The sequence below is a fragment of the Alligator mississippiensis genome, chromosome 4, assembly GCF_030867095.1.
Source record: "Alligator mississippiensis isolate rAllMis1 chromosome 4, rAllMis1, whole genome shotgun sequence".
Classification (NCBI taxonomy): domain Eukaryota; kingdom Metazoa; phylum Chordata; order Crocodylia; family Alligatoridae; genus Alligator; species Alligator mississippiensis.
This window is the reverse complement of record NC_081827.1, coordinates 161,854,358-161,870,195: the sequence shown is the minus strand read 5'-3', so window position 1 is coordinate 161,870,195 and position 15,838 is coordinate 161,854,358. Positions and strand designations below refer to the sequence as shown.

At 51.2% G+C, this 15,838-nt stretch overlaps 1 protein-coding gene across 1 annotated transcript; it reads left to right on the top strand.

The window, feature by feature from the left end:
* Positions 1-8,486: 8,486 nt before the first annotated feature.
* Positions 8,487-12,336, top strand: HIGD1B (HIG1 hypoxia inducible domain family member 1B). The gene is made up of 4 exons (XM_006278592.3): positions 8,487-8,640; positions 10,392-10,495; positions 11,031-11,165; positions 12,107-12,336. Exons 2-4 carry the CDS (start codon positions 10,399-10,401, stop codon positions 12,169-12,171), a joined length of 297 nt encoding a protein of 98 aa, XP_006278654.1. The 5' UTR covers positions 8,487-8,640; positions 10,392-10,398; the 3' UTR covers positions 12,172-12,336.
* The last annotated feature ends 3,502 nt before the right edge of the window (positions 12,337-15,838 follow it).

Sequence of the window (15,838 nt, the reverse complement as noted above, 5' to 3'; positions counted from 1 at the left end):
TGTGCAGTAGCTCATTACTACTGCACAGTAGTGTTACGTTACACTTCCTGCCATGTAACGCTACTGCACAGTAGTAACGAGCTGCTACACAGTCAGTGTCTTGTGTAGACACAGCCAGAGAGAGGTATCTGGAGCAGTAATTTCCAAGGCATGTCAGTACAGACACTGACAAAGGCTAAACCCAAAGCGGGCATGAGTGTAGCTCAGAAGCCAGGCATGTGTTTGCAGCCAGTCTTGTAGAGCTGGGCCAGCACTGATGTGCACTAAGGAGAGAGGCTGTTTCAAAGTGAATTTAAACTCAGTTTTGGGAAGGAGATCATGGAACCAGCCCAGCATTCACTTCCTGTTAGCTTCAGTGTCCTAGGGCCCTCATTAGCACCCTGTCAGCACATTTTCGGGACCTTGGAGTGCTTTATAGTTTCCTTGGTCTTGCCTTTTTTAATTCATTGTGTCACAGCTTCCAGCTCTGAGGGTGGTTTATTAGCAGTAATGAATGCAGCCTTCCTATTAGATGAGCCAAACACTTCTTGTACCTCATTAGCAACATGTCACCAAGCTTGGTTTCTCCAGTCTAACAATGGGTCTGTGTCCTAGGGTTCAGTCTCAGTTCTTATCCCCCATCACCCTTGATGCGTTGTCCTCACCAGACATGGCAGCTAATGATAAGGCTTTCTGACACTCTGGTAGCATTCCAAGTTTCACTCCTCCTTCTCCACTGCTCAGTCAATGCCTGTTTGGGGACAAGGGTAGTCTATGCTGGGCTGGGTGTGAGCTTCCAGTCCCCTTTAACACATGGCAAATGCTTTGCAGCCATCCCATTGCTGCTTCTGCTGATGAAGAGGAGGATGGGTGCTGCAATAACCTGGATTTTCAGAGGTGCCCTTGATTTGTGCATAGAAATGGTTACACTGCTGCAAAGGCTCCTTACAGCCACTTGCCCTTGACCACATCCAATGGGAACCAGACTCCAAGGCTCAGACCTTCTCCTATCCCCAAAGGATTCAGGAACCCAACTTTCTCTTCCAGGCCATGAATCTCCATGAAACTTCATTAAACTAATTGGAAAATCCCAGTCTCAAATTCACATCCTTCCAGGCTTATCACTCTATTCCACCCCTCTGGAAAGCAGGCAAGATAGGGGAGTAGTTTTTCTAATTCAGCCAAGTGCCTGCCTAACAACACCTCTGTTTCCCCATCACCATAAAACAGTGATCATGGTATTTGTCTTCCTACTTGAAGCAGGGTGAACATGTTGAAGCTTAATACATTCTTCTCTATAAAGTGCTTTGAGACCATGCAGTGGAAAGCAAGCTGTGTTCCTGTTATTCTCTCTCCCCAACTCATGCTGTCCTCCCTAGCCACCATGTTAGAGGGATACAGAATCCATCAGCTTGGCCTCTGGGACCAGCCCTTACAAGGAAGGCGTGAGGCTATCAAAACCCTCTGTGGATAGTAAGCTCTGAGAGAGATCCAGCCAGCTGGCCACATCAGCTGAGACATTCCCCCACTGCCACTTTCTGAGCTGCTTTCACTCTTCCATAGCTCCATTGATCTAAGGGTCTTTCAGGTTCTTTGCAAGGTTGTCATGCCCTGGGTGCAGCACATCCCATGTACAGGCAGTTCTGTATCTTAGCTCTCACAGGCTTCTGTGATCATGAAATCTGAGCACGTTAAAAAACACAGGTTCTGATTTTCCAAAGCAGCTAATGACTTTGGGTACCCAAAAGAAGATACTTTCAAAAGGGGCCATCACTAGAATGGCTTTCGTAGGCCTGAATATGGGGCAATGTTGAAAGCTCAGACCCTATCAGGGTTAGAGGTGAAGGTGAGATCATCTCATCTCCCTTCAGCATAAAGCTCTGTGACCATGAATATGTCAGTTGGCCATATCTGTGGGGGTAAGGCCAGACCAAGCCCTTGAACGTCAGGTATTTCAATGTCCGGCTTGGGCAGGGAGGCACATTAGCTGGTAAGGGTGGGGGGCAGAAATGCCACATTTTTTGGGGAAGGAGGAAATAGCTGTTCCCAGACTTAGGAGATAGAAAAGGTCCCAGGGAGAGATGCAGTCACAGTCCTAAAATAAATGCATTTATCACATGGATGGCTCACACCCAGCCTCACATGTGACTCAAAGGATGTGCTGTCTGTACAGTCTGCCCCTGTAAAGTAGGATGGGTGAAGCTATAGACAGCCTGGCTACTATATGCAGGGTACCCTATATAAGGCAGGGTGGCTTTGTGGGTAAGGCACTGGAATAGTGTAAAAAGCTGTTCTAGGCTCTGCCACAGACTCCTGGTGAGACCTTGGCAAGTCATTTAATGTCTCTGAGCCTCAGTTTCCCATCAGTAGAACAAGGGTAGGGAAGCTTCTTTTTTCCTGCCCTGCATCTTGTCAGACTGTGTACTCTTTGGGGGGGCTCGTATCTCACTCTGTGTCTAAGCAGCCCATGGAATAGGGGGCCTTGATTTAGGTTCTATCTGCTGTAGATCAATCAGGAGAATAATTATTGGTTGGTCCCATGAAATGCTACATGCAAGACATTATCTGAGTGACCAGGGCCCTGTGAGTTTACATCACAGATTATCTAGTGATGGTGGTACTAGCTGGCTAGAGGAATGAACTCACTAGGCCCAGCTGTAAGCTTCAGCCACGTGCATTACCAAGGCTAGTGCAGTGTGTGATCAAAAAGTGGCTCAGGGCCTGTCCCTGTGAATCCACTGCCCTGAATCCCAGCTGTGCCAGGAGACCAGGAGCCTGCTCCTTCCCACCGTGTTCCCAACATCCCACCAGCTGTTAAACAAAGGACACATGTGTGCACTTACCAGAGTGGTTTAACATGCTCCAGGGGAAATGACACAACCCTCAGGAAAACAGCGTGTGGTCTTGAATGTACAAAAAGACCAATTAGTTTAATGAAGTGGAACATCACAAGCTCCCACGCGCCTCTTCCTTCCTCCCTTCTCTCCCATCTCACTGTCCTGGTGCAAGCACCCTTTGCCAACTGTGGGCAGAGGCACAATGAGGGCAAGCCCTAGGGAAATGTAGGGGAATTGCACTAAACTGTCCCATTCAAGCATCCTGCTCAAAGAACCCCAGAGTGCCCCTGACACTGCCATGGGGGTCCCTGAATAATGCGGCCGGATTAGCAATGCTCCAGGGCATCCCTTTCCACAGGAGATTCTCTGCTGCGCAGGATGTGGGAGATGGTGGTATTACTGTCGTGTGTGACTTGGTTTGTCTGTTTAATCATAAGCTGCTTGTTCCTTGGCCTCAAGGACTTCTTTACACAGACATTTGCTGGGAGAAAGGAACATGCTGCCACTGGGCTTGTGCACTCTGGGTGTGGGGAATAGGCTGCTAAATCTCACTGGGCACATCTACACAACACATTTACTGAGGAGTTGCCTAATTAGCTGTGCAATAAACATTTCAGCATCTACATGTGCAGACCTATTAAGCCACAGGAAACTAATAAATGCCCTTATAGGTTAGTACTTGTAAACACAAGTACTATCCTGCGGTGGCATTATTTAGTGCACTGAGATGCACGTATAGATGCTGATGGGTCTGGCTGGGGCATGAGGGTGCTTCAGTGCGTGGGCTGCCTGCTGTCTAGCCCCGTACTGGAACACCCTTGTGCCCCAGCCAGTCCTTCCACAGCACATTGAGCTGGACTGGAGCAGCCCCCAGCTGGCAGGCTGACCACCTGGATCCTCTACCAGCTGGGGCTGCTCTGACTCAGCCCAACATGCTGTGGTCCCAGGCACACATGTAGGCATGGTACCCAGGAGCAATTAACTCTGGTGTCATATACACTGGAGTTTGTTGCTTTGCATTAATATGCACATGTAGATGCTCCCACTGGCACTTGAATAGGTCTCCCTAGGGAATGAACAACCTGCATGACCAAACCAAGAACACTGATTTCCCAAGTGGGCTGGTACCCAGACAATGAGTCACTTGCTGAGAGACTTCAGGAGGGTCAGCTAGACATAAAAGGATGGGGCTATCCTGGGTCATTTTTTAGAGGGAGCAGAATGACACTGACTGCAGAGAGTAAGGACAGATTCTCCAGGATTGGTGGGAAGGAGCTAAAGGAGGTGGATCCTGGATGTCCTGGAGCACTGTGACCAAATCCCAAAGGGTACTTGGGAGGGATATTAAAGAGAGGCAGGGAGTGGTGTGCATGGGTTTTACCATTTTGTTCTGTATATATCTCTTGTTTGGACTGAAGCAAAGAGAGGTTGTCTATCTGGACCTATACAAAGCCTTTGTCTCTTTGCTTCCACTGTGACCCAGAAGTTGTGTAAAAGAAGTAAACTGGTGTTCCCACCCAGCTGAGGTCTGCGAGAGAGTAGAATTAGGTGACTGGGAGTCTGGGGGACTTTGCAGTCTCCAGAGCCTTGGCATTTGGATTGCAAGGTATCATCTCTGAAAAGGGAATACTGGAAAGACAATATGCACCCCAAGAGCCTGCCTAGAGAGGCAGTGCCTGGCCTCTGCCCAGACTCAGGAAATTTAGGAGCATGTGGATTAGGCATTGCAGAATGCAAAAACAGCAGCCTGCCACTTGCCCGTGCAGGGGAGACTGAGCTAGAACTACAGCATGTGTCCTTACCTGTTTGCCTGCCCACTAGCTCTGGCACCAGGTTCTGCAGTGGAAAAAAAGGGATGGGTAAGTACTCCCAGCCCCACAGATCCCGGCAGTGCATGCTTCAGGGCACAGCTCCTTCCAGCTGCAAACCAGCTGGGACCTAAGTACCTAAGGAGCGGAGTCTCTCACAGTGAGTTCAAAGCTGGGTGGGAAAGAGTTTCCTGGCATACAAAAGCCTTTGAGAGTGCAAATATTCTCCTGTTCTGTATCAGAATGAAGCCAAGAGCTTTTAAAATGACAAAGCAGAGGGAAGATGCCCTCCCCAACCCCACGTGAGTTAGCTCTCCCTGACTCCCACCAGGAGGGAACTGAACTCCAGTTTCTCCAAACCCAGCTGCATACTCCAAAGTCCAGGCTATCAGGAGGGAGATGGGGTTGTATGTCTCTCTTCCATATAAAAAATTCCACCCAAACTGAAACAGATATGACTATGCCCAGGAAAAGCTGTGGCTTTGATGAGGCAGACTTTCCATGGAAAAGCCACCCCACTGGACGATCCCCACCTGGCTTGAGCGGAGGTTGTTATTTCAGTGTTACAGTTCGGAAGGGAATTGTTTGCAAGGCAGGTCAGCCAGCCCAGCAAAGCATGTGCTCCATCACCCTCCCTCTTGGCATCCCACCATCCACATCCAGGTGGCAGGTGGGCACCAAGCACCTCTGCTGGAGGGAAGTGGCTGGGGGTGTTGATGTGAGGAAAATAACATGACTGTGGAAGCATGCTCTGTGTGGGGAGGGTGTTTCTAGGTGGGGTGTTCCTGTGCCCTCAGCCTCACCCAAAACAGAAGCCCTTGCAGAGGCCATAAAGAGCCCAGGTGCTGAGAACAAAGTGGCTGGCCTGCTGTGAACTCCTAGCGAGAGGAAGCAGGAGGGTCAAGCCAGCCTGGCTGCCTCACCCTGTTGGGGCACGGGGGAGCATGCGAGAGAGCACGCAGCCTGCTTGGGAAATGTCTGTTTATCTCTTTCCCTCTTGCCCCTGGGAATTCCCAGGGTCCGACAGCCCCAGCTCCCAGCCCTCCGCACTAATGAGAGGTCAGCGTTTTCCAGCCGTGCTCCCCTGCGAGCTGGGACAGTGGAATGTCGCTGGCTTTGGCCAGGACTTCTGACCCCAGGTCCCCAGTAAACATCCTGCCTGAGACCGAAACAGCTCCCTCCTCCCATCTGGTGGGAACATCACAATGGCGGGTGGGGGTGGTGGGGAGGACTGGGCTGTGTCATGCTCTCCATCTGTTCTCTTCCATCTCGCCACTGGCCTTATGCTGCTCATTCAGAAGTTACTGGGCCACATCCTTCTCCCAGCCACACTGGTGCTCACCAGTGACTCTGCTCCTTCTACTGATGCCAATGGGCTGGGGACTTTGTGGCTGGGACATTTGTGTCTGGCACCAGGCGAGAATCTAGAACGAGGCTGAGGCCTGCAGCATGGGCGACTGGTGCCTCCTGAGTCAGAGGGGACACCCACAGAAGCCAGCGGTGGCATTGGCAGTGGGGATGGAGCTGGCGAGCACCTGCAGATGCTGCTGGCTGTGTCAGCGGTGGGGACAGCCTTGTCAGGGGGGGCATGCCTCCCCTACCAGTCACCTATGGCCTGCAGGTTACTCTAAGCTGGAATCGACACCTGGCTGTGCTGAGTGGCCTTGAGCAAACTACTTTGTGCCTCAGTTTCCCTTTCTATAAATTAGGAGGAATGACACCAACCTTTTCCGCGCCGTGCTCCAACTCCTCTGGATGAACATGTGAGGTGGAAGTCCCAGCTCCTGGTGATGCAGGACCTCTGCTTGGCTTCTTTCCATTACTGCAGTTTGCTTATCTTAGCTGGGCTTCCCAACACAGTCACATGCTCCAGGAGAAAGGAACCTGTTTTGAATGTTAGCTGGGGTGTGGACGTGTTGTTCCTTGGGGAACATGTGCTGATGGTTCATTCAGCCCTGTCTGTTTATAGAACTGCTTCTTTCACAGGGTATCTTTCTGGGAGACAGCCAGGGGCTACCCTCACCCTGCTTACACTTCAGGCCTGTTTATGAAGTCACTGCAGCTGATGAAGGAGAGACCAGGTCCCTAATGTCCCAGGGAAGTGCTCTGCTGCTGAGCTAGCACATGGGGTCACACTAGTGTGTTGCAGTCGGTCTCCTTGCCAGACATTGCTTTCAACCTCTCCCTTTGCCCCAATGCAGAACTTGGGTGTACTGTTGCTTTGGGCACAACAGAAACAGGGAAGTCACTGGAAGTTCCCCACATCCAGCCTGTCCCTATAGGGGACAAGGCATGTGAGCTACAGGATGCTAGACGGGATTCCTGGCTGTGAATACTCTGGCATGTGCCGGAGTGGGGGAGGCAGGACTAGGTCACTACAGTGAGATATATGGAAGGTGAGTGGGGGCAGTCGGGCTGGAGTCCTTTGTGGAAAGCTGTAGGAACTTCCTCCCTTCACACACTCATTCAAAATGGGCAGGCAGGACAGAGCCTGGATGCCCAGCAGAGCTTTTCTACAGTCAACATCATCATTGCCTGAGCAGAGTCTCAGGAAAGACCATGAGGTGGTTGGTTAAACCCCTTGACCACATTGTGTTATCCCCTACCGCAGTGCCCGGCCCACAAAGGATGTGGGCTTATTGCAGCTCCTGCTCCACTGACTGCCCTCACTGACAGCTGGAGCCTCTCCCTCCACCAAAGGCAAAACAAGAGTTGAGGGCTGCACGTTGGGCAAATCCAGACATAAAGGGCAAAGTTTAACAGTGAGAGAATTAACCATTTCTTTGAGAGAGAGGTCTGAGGTGCCTCCCACACCCTGTATTAGAGGCTGGATTTCAGACTCCCCTTGTCGGTGGGGTTCCTATCAGCCAGACCTGGCTCTAGCACTTTCTGTTGTGGCAGTGATACATCCAGGTCTAGTGTGGCCACGTTTTCTCATGCCTGGTAACGGGCACATTAGTGCCTAATAAAGGGGCCAGGAATCTGCTGGGAGCCAGGTACCTAAAAATTAGGTGTGGCAATGTCTATTATTTTGTACCTCTATGTCCTTTTTCTTGGATCAATCCCCTCGTAGGCTATGATCTACTCACCCCCTTACCCTTATATTTGTTAACTGAAACAACTGACCTCCCAGTGTCTCGTGCTGTAAGGAGTCCTCTGACTAGTCCCAGGGCTCTTCTCTGAGCTCTTCCCAATATATTAACAGCATCCTTGTATTGCAGACACCAGCACTGAGAACAGTGGCAGTCATTGCCGTGCCGAGGACAACAATACTACTACATCCTTACTCTTGCATGAGCTCCCCCCTTCACCTCATGGATCACTTTAGCCTGTGTGAGCTCAGCATTACCCTGGGAGCTCATGTCCAACTACTATCCACCCTGGCTCTTTCTCATCCTGCTAACATGGCTTGCGTCTTTTGTTCCTACATCTATATTTTTACATTTAGCCGCATATAAAGACTAATTGCTTGGTTGTACCCAGCCTACTGAGTGGACCCAGATTGCTTTGTAGAAAGGACCCATCATTTCCATTCCTTGCTGCTCCCCTTCGCTGTGTTGCTCAAAGCTTTAAGTCACCAGTAACATACTCTAAGAACTAGACCCACAACAGGGGCAGCGCAACCCTGAGCATCTGGTGTGGCAGGGGACATTTAGGCACTCAGTAGGTGGAAAACCCAGCCCCTGGTTCCCAGGCTGCCTAAAAGTGGGATCCACAGAAGTCTCATTACCCAGCAAGTCCTCTACCCTGGAAAGAGGTGCTGGGGTTTGGCAGACAAAGAGTTAAAGCCCCTGTAAGGGATGCCAGTTTGCCAGCCCCATCTCCACTCCCTTTCCTCACTCCCCTCCCTTTAACATCAAATGCATAAAGAACCAAGCCGGTGACTTTGCTGTAACCTCAAAGTGATGGGATGGGAAATGTCCCAGCAGGCTCCACACAAACACGCCTATAAGGCCAGACGGAGTGGGGATCCTGCACTGGCAGCTGCGGACCTAACCCGGGAATGCTGCAAGGAGGTGAGTACTAGCAGCCCAGTGTCAGCTGGCACGTGGCACTGGGCAGCTCTGGAGGGCAGGGTGGGTGTGGACTGCTCCCCACCAGGGCAGAGCCCAGCTATTGCCTAGCGCGCTTCAGGGCACTCTTGCAATCCAGTTCACCAGTCACCTAGAAAGGGATGTAGGATCAGGGTCTCAGCTCAAGGCCTTGCAAGCATTAGAGAGCAGAGGTTTGCCTGTGGGTTTGTCACCAGAGAAGTTTGGAAGGACGTGGGTTTGGAGGGAACAGCCTCCTGGAATCCTTGCCCTGGTCATATGGCAAGCATTGCCCCCATGGCTTGTCATGGCTGCAGGGCATTAGCAATGGACATCCTCCTGCAGTCATGGCCTGGCAACAATCAGGGGAGGCCAGCTTGTTCCACCCAGACAAAGGCAGCATTCTCTGGCGAGCAGAAGCAGTAATGCAAAAGCAGGACCCCTGGGCAGAGGTTTAGCTAGCAATTTGTGTGCCCTCGATAGAGATGTGTGTGTGTGGGTGAGACACAGGGGTTGTGCCAAGAGCCAGAGAGCTGGAAGACGGGAGTGAGGGGGAGGTGGAAGGGAAGGAGGGCCAAACTTTGGAGGGTTTTACCTGATGCCAGCCATGGCTTCTGGGCTGGCTCCCTGTACCCTGCCTGGCTATGGCTGCCATTGTGTGTGTTCCCCAAGAGGACACCATTTTGGCACTCTTCCATCGAAATTGGTACCTTGGGCCCATGCCCTACTTTCCCAGCCCTCCTTATACTACCGTGTCTGGGTTCGATATCCAGGCCTCAGAGGTTGTACTATCGGTGGGACTAGAACCAGGAGTCCTAACTCCCACTCCCTACTTGAGCCTTAAGACCATTTTACCCCAGTGGCACAGAGAACAAATGTGGACCCTCACGGTGTCATTTCCCCCAGTTGCTTTGCTTATGGCTATGGTATAGCCCCAAACTGTAGCAAATCAGTAACACTTTACCTTCTTCACCTCAGGCACCTTGATGGAGTTTTATATCAGCTATTTCCCTTCAAAAAATCATAGGAAAGTAGGGTTGGAAGGGACCTCTGGAGATGGTCATGAAATTTGGGTATCATGAACTTTGGCATCATACAGGCCCCTTGATATATTCTAGCCTTAGAATAGCTAGTGCCAATGCCCACATGCTTGCACCGCAGATGCAGCAGTTCAGGCCAGCTGAGGTTTGGCTAGCAGAATGGGTGAGAGCACAATGACTAGGTCCAGGCAAGTCAGAGAGGCTGGAGCCTAGCTGACATCTCAAAAACATGATGCAGCCCCAAGATGAGGGTACAACTGGGAGTGGGGCACAGAAGAGAAAGGAGTGGGACATCTGGGAACCTGCCCTCCTCTCCCTCCATAGTTAATAGGAAGAATAGCCCAGCAGTTGGCACAGGGACCTGGGAATTCACAAGCAGTAGCAGGGCTGGGCAGCCTTTTTCTGCAGGAGTCAGCACTCCTGATGGTTTGGTTTTCCCACATCTACACTGGGGAGAGAAGGAGCAGACAAGGGTTTGGCTGGTTCATGTTGTAGAGGACTTTGAGCCTTGCAACTGGTGCTGCACATGCTGAAGGCACAAAGGTGCAGGAACTGTCACTTGAAGACAAGGCTTAGGCACCTAGGGCATGCTGGGGGCATGTGGTGTGCAGCTCTCCAGCTAGGATGTACATAGGGTAGAGGGGTGGTGGGTATTGTTGGGTTCATGGGGTCTTGGCTGTCACCATCTGTGTGCAGGGAAAGGATGTCAAAAAGCAAAAGCCAGTGGGCCCCTGAGCACGAAGACACTGCTTACACGAAGCTCCTACAGAAGGCACGTGAATCCCCCTTTGTGCCTGTTGGTGAGTAGGAGCAAGGGAACCCCCACAGGAGCTGCTCCACCTGCCCCAGGTGTGGGTGGGTGCTCCCAGTTGGGTCAGAGCTCAGTGAAGACAGAAGTGGAGGCAGGACTGGAAGAGCTACATGCCAGGAGGTTGCTTTCACAGCACCTGCCCTGCACTGTGCTTTCCCCTGTATACACTCTCTTCAGCTTCAAGTGACAACATGCATTGAGAGACCTTCCTCCCCTACCCAGCCCAGCCAGGCATGTCCTACAGCAGCTCAGCACAGAGCACTCAAAGGAGCTGCAATGGGCACAACCTCAGGGACTGGGGAGGGGAAAAAGTTAGCTCCAGAGCACCATCCAACTCCTATTGGGTCCATGTGGTGGCCAGCTCCCACAAGTTTGGTCACACTAAGGAAGGAGGCTGCCATAGGCAGCACAGTAGAGGCACATAACCCAAATGCTAGGACAGCCTTCATCCCATCAAGACACAATCTTCCTGCCTGCCCCAGCAGCTGTCTTGGTTAATCTAGGTGCTCTGTGTTCTTTAACAGGTCTAGGAAGCTTTGTCACGGTGGTAGCTTATGGACTCTACCTGCTGAAGGGTAGGGGGAAGATGAAGATGTCTTTGCACCTGATCCACACTCGGATGGCTGCCCAGGCCTGTGTGGTTGGGGCCATCACTCTGGGTGAGTGATGTCTGAACAAAACCTTTGAATGGGTGGTGGGAAGCCAGGGAGTTGGGGGGGGGTCCTTAAACACTATGCAGTCACCTGGTATTATTTGAATTTGGCTCTAAATAGAAGAAAATACTTTTTTTGCACTGTAGAATAGGGACAGTGTGCTCTTGCTCTACCCAGGGGTAGGAAGGGATAATTTTTGTCACTACCCCTAGGCTGCTGCTGAATTTAACAAAGCACATGTAAATCATGGAACTTTCATGTTACTTTCACGGGGCTGAGAACAGCATCTCCTTTCATCCAGACTGGGGGGAAAAGCCTAGCATCCTTTCCCTTCCCCACTTGAGACTTAGATAAGTATTTGAGACTAAGCAGACACTTGCACTCTGAGAATGCTACATGGATAGGCTGGCTGGGCTGGGGGCCAAATACATGAGAACTACAAAGATAAACACCACTCAAAGCAAGAGGTGCATGTAAAACTTCTGGACTCTAAGAGCAGCAGAAATGCTCTGTGGAACATGCCGTTAGCAAGTTCCACCACGTCCAGCCCCTCATGAGAGCTCTTCCAACACTTTTGTGATGTAGATGGGTGCAGGATCCTTGCTCTCCAGCCCCGTTCCTGCTTTAGCAATTACCCTTGGTCACTGGGCCAATGAGTAGCACTTTCACCAAGATATTTTAACTGAGAATCAGACCTCCTGATTGACAGCATCCATTCTGACCTTCTGCACAGACCAGGAGAACCTCAGCCAGTGACTCCTACCTTGTACCCCACAGTGCATGACTGAACAGCAGCAGCTCTGTACTCCAGTGCTGGCTGCTTCTGCTTTGAAGCAGTGGGGGAAGCAACACAGTGACAAAGATGATGCTACAGCAATGCAAGTGATGTAGCAGATTTTTGCCTGCACCTCTTGAGGCCTGCATTGATATCACTTCCTCTCTTGCAGGCACAACCTATACCATGTACAAAGACTACATGCTGAAGCCGTCCACAGACAGAGCCCAGAAATAAACCAGAGGAAGCTGCATGGCCTCTTCCACTTGAGTGCGCAGAGGTGTGCCTGAGGTCGAGATGCAGCAATCTCTTGCAGAACCCAAGGCCCCTGAAGTCAAACCCTCCTTTCTGCTGTACATCTAACAATCCCTGCTTTCACTTTTCATAAAGTCACATCTAAAGGCAAAACAAGGATCACACTGAGAGTTGGTGTCAAGGAAGCTGCTGGGAGGCTGTGTTTGCTACTGGGCCATGCAGGGCTGTGAGTAGGGACTGTTGGGCTCTTTTTGCAACTCAGGGAGGGAGTGTGGTGAGGGGTTTGGGCTTGGTTTGGTTCTCACTTGTACTAGGGATGCTCTGCCTAATAGGTAGGTAAATGACCATGGCCTTCAGCAAAGTAGGAATGGGTGTGGGAGCACCATGGACAAGCAGTGCTAAATAGGGAAAAGAGAAAAGATGCTCTTGTGGTTAAAGCCCAGGCCCATGACCTAGAAGACATGCATTCAATCTCCTTCTCTTAACCAGGTCCTTCCCTCACCCTTTGTCCATGGTGCATACTCAGGATAAGGAACTGAGCTCCTGCAGAGGCATGTACACAGAGCAGCTACCCACCATTAAAACTGTCACCCAACCCTCTCCTGCACAGCAGCTGTCTCACCCTGGACATAGAGGCTTACATGCAATTGGTGTCTCCCTGTTTACCTTTATGGTACTTGGGACTGCAAGGAGAGCTGGTTACTGGCACCCAGGAGAAAGCTGAACTCCCGAATAACTACTTAACGTTGGTCTTTCACCAGACCAAGGGGAAAACAATGCCAGGTAGAGTACAGGATAAGCATGGTAGGAATATTCACCTTCCTACTATTGCCATGGGATTGGCATATGACCAATTAAAAAAATTAGACATATACAACTCAGTGGAACTGGATAATCTTCATCCAAGAGTGCTGAAGGAGCTGGCCAAAGTCATTGTGGAACCCCTGGCGAAACTCTTCCACAACTCATGGTGCTCTGGAGAAGTCCCTGAGGACTGGAAGAGGGCCAGTGTTGTGCCCATCCACAAGAAGGGCAGGAGGGAGGACCTGGGTAACTATTAGCCAATCAGCCTAACTTCCATCCTAGGGAATATCCTAGAAAAGTTCAAGGACTATCTGTGATAAGCTTGCGAAAGGTAAGATTCTGAATGCCAGCCAGCATGGCTTCATCGTAGGCAGCTCTTGCCTTACCAACCTCATGTCCTTCTATGACCAGGTAACTCGCCACCTGGACACGAGAGAACAGGTTGACATTGTATGCCTTGACTTCCAAAAAGCTTTTGATCTAGTATCCCACGATGTCCTTGCGAGAAAACTGGAGGATTGTGGGCTCAGCTCCGAGACAGTCAGGTGGGTGAGAAACTGGCGGCAGGATAGGACAAAAGAGTGGGCAGCAAGAAGTGGGCAACTGTGTCCCGCAGGGGTCGGTGCTCGGTCCAGTACTTTTCAATGTCTTTATTAATTATTTGGATGTGGGGGTGAAGAGCTCCCTGGCCAAGCCTGTGGATGACACCAAGTTATGGGGAAGCTTGAAGATAGGTTACAGGCCTGTGCAAAGTGGCTAGAATTTGCTTCGGATTTGGCCGATTTGGGGGACAGTGATTCAATTCGGTGATTTGAATCACTGTCCTGATTCAATTTGGCTGAATCTGATTTGGAGATTTGGCAGCAGTCGAATCTCCAAATCAGCCAGGCTAGGCCCATCTCCTGCCCCTCTCCCAGCCCAGCAATGGCTGCCCTGCCTGCCCCAGCTCCCAGCACTTGGGGAAAAAAAAGCCCTGGCTCAGCAGGTGCTGCTGGGTGGGGGGTAATCCCAGCTGCTCCCCACTGCCCCATGCTGCATGGGGGGCCCCACATGGGCCAGCTCCAGACCTTTACGGAAAAAACCCCCCCTGAAGAAACTCCGGGACTCACAGCTCCTGCAGGAGCCCCTGAGGCTGCACCAGGAGGGGTGAGTCCCAGGGCTTCTCTACTTTTTTTTTTTTTTTTTCTTAAAGGGCCAGAGCCCTGGCAGATGGGAGAGCCATGGGGGGGGGGAGCTGGGGGAGCGGGGTCGATGGGGCTCATGCAAAGCCCCCCCCCCAATGTAGTGTGGGGCAGTGGGGATCGCCCCCTGCCTGGCAGCACCTGGGCATTTTTTTTAAAGCACCGGGAGCTGGCAGGGGTCCCTTCCCATGGTCCCCTCCCCCAGCCCCTCTCCCCCACCGCTAGTACTTACCAGCTTGGAGTGGCTGCAGCTCCCTGCTGCATCCACCGAGGACTGCCTGAATCAAAGCTCTCCGAATCTTTGCCGAAGATTCAGGGAGCTTTGAATTGATTTGGACCTTTAATTTGGTCCCCTGATTCGATTCGGATTCGGAGATTCAGCCACTGAATCAGACTGAATCTCCTCCGAATCTAATCGCCACCTGAAGCTTTGCACAGCCCTAACAGATACAGGCGGACCTAGACAGGCTAGCAAGTTGGGCGGATCGGAATCTGATGAAGTTCAACGTTGAAAAATGTAAAGTGCTCCACCTCAGGATGAGCAACTCCCAACACACTTACAGGCCTGGCGGCACCAAACTGACTATTACCATGAATAAAAGGGACCTGGGGGTAATAATGGACCACCGTATGAATATGAACTGGCAGTGTGATGCTGTAGCCAGTAGGGCAAATAATACTCTGGCATGCATCAATCGATGCATCTTCAGCAAAACCAAGGAGGTGATTCTTCCGCTCTACTCAGCACGGGCGAGACCGCAATTAGAGTACTGCGTCCAGTTCTGGGCACCACACTTTAACAAGGACATGGACAAGCTTAAGAAAGTCCAAAGAAGAGCCACCCATATGATCAGAGTCTTAAAAGGCAAGTCATATGAGGAAAGGCTGAGGGATCTGGGACTCTTCAGACTGAGGGAAAGAAGGCTGAGAGGGGACCTGGTAGCAGCTCACCGCTATACTAGGGGAGTACATCAAGGGCTTGGTGAGCAACTGTTCACTAGGGCACCCTTGGGGAAAACCAGGAGTAATGGCCACAAACTCCTGGAAGACCAGTTCAGGCTCAACATTAGGAAAAACCTGTTCACAGTCATGGTGTCCAGACTGCGGAATAAGCTCCCTCCAGAGATGGTGCAATCACCTACCCTGGAAATCTAGACAGTCCACCTTGCTGGGGTCACCTGACCCCCAGTTATCTTTCCTGCTTTGTGCAGGGGGGTGGACCCAATTATCTTCCAAGGGCCCTTCCGGCCTTACAATCTATGCATCTATGACTCAGCCTGTCCCCATGCTCAGGACTGTGCTAGTCTGAGAAGCTCAGTAACTCTCTTGCCTAAGTCTAGCAAGGATCCAGGCTCCAAGTGTTTCTCTGCTTGAGAGATGCACCCCCCCCCCCAATCTAGTGATTGCCAGAGCAAGCCTAACACATGCTGACTGGACTGGTCTCCTCACAAAACACAGTAGGACCACTTATTTCCCTCTTACAGAGGTGCCTAGTGGATATAGGTTTTATCAAGTCGTGCTCTGGATTCTCCCAAGCTCCTCATTAGACCTGGCCCTCAGGTGTGTGGTGTAGGGATGGTCTCCAGGTACTGTTGCAGCTTAAAGACCCACCAACTCCATGGGGATGCAGTACTGAGTAAGGAAGAGGTACACATCCGGGTCAG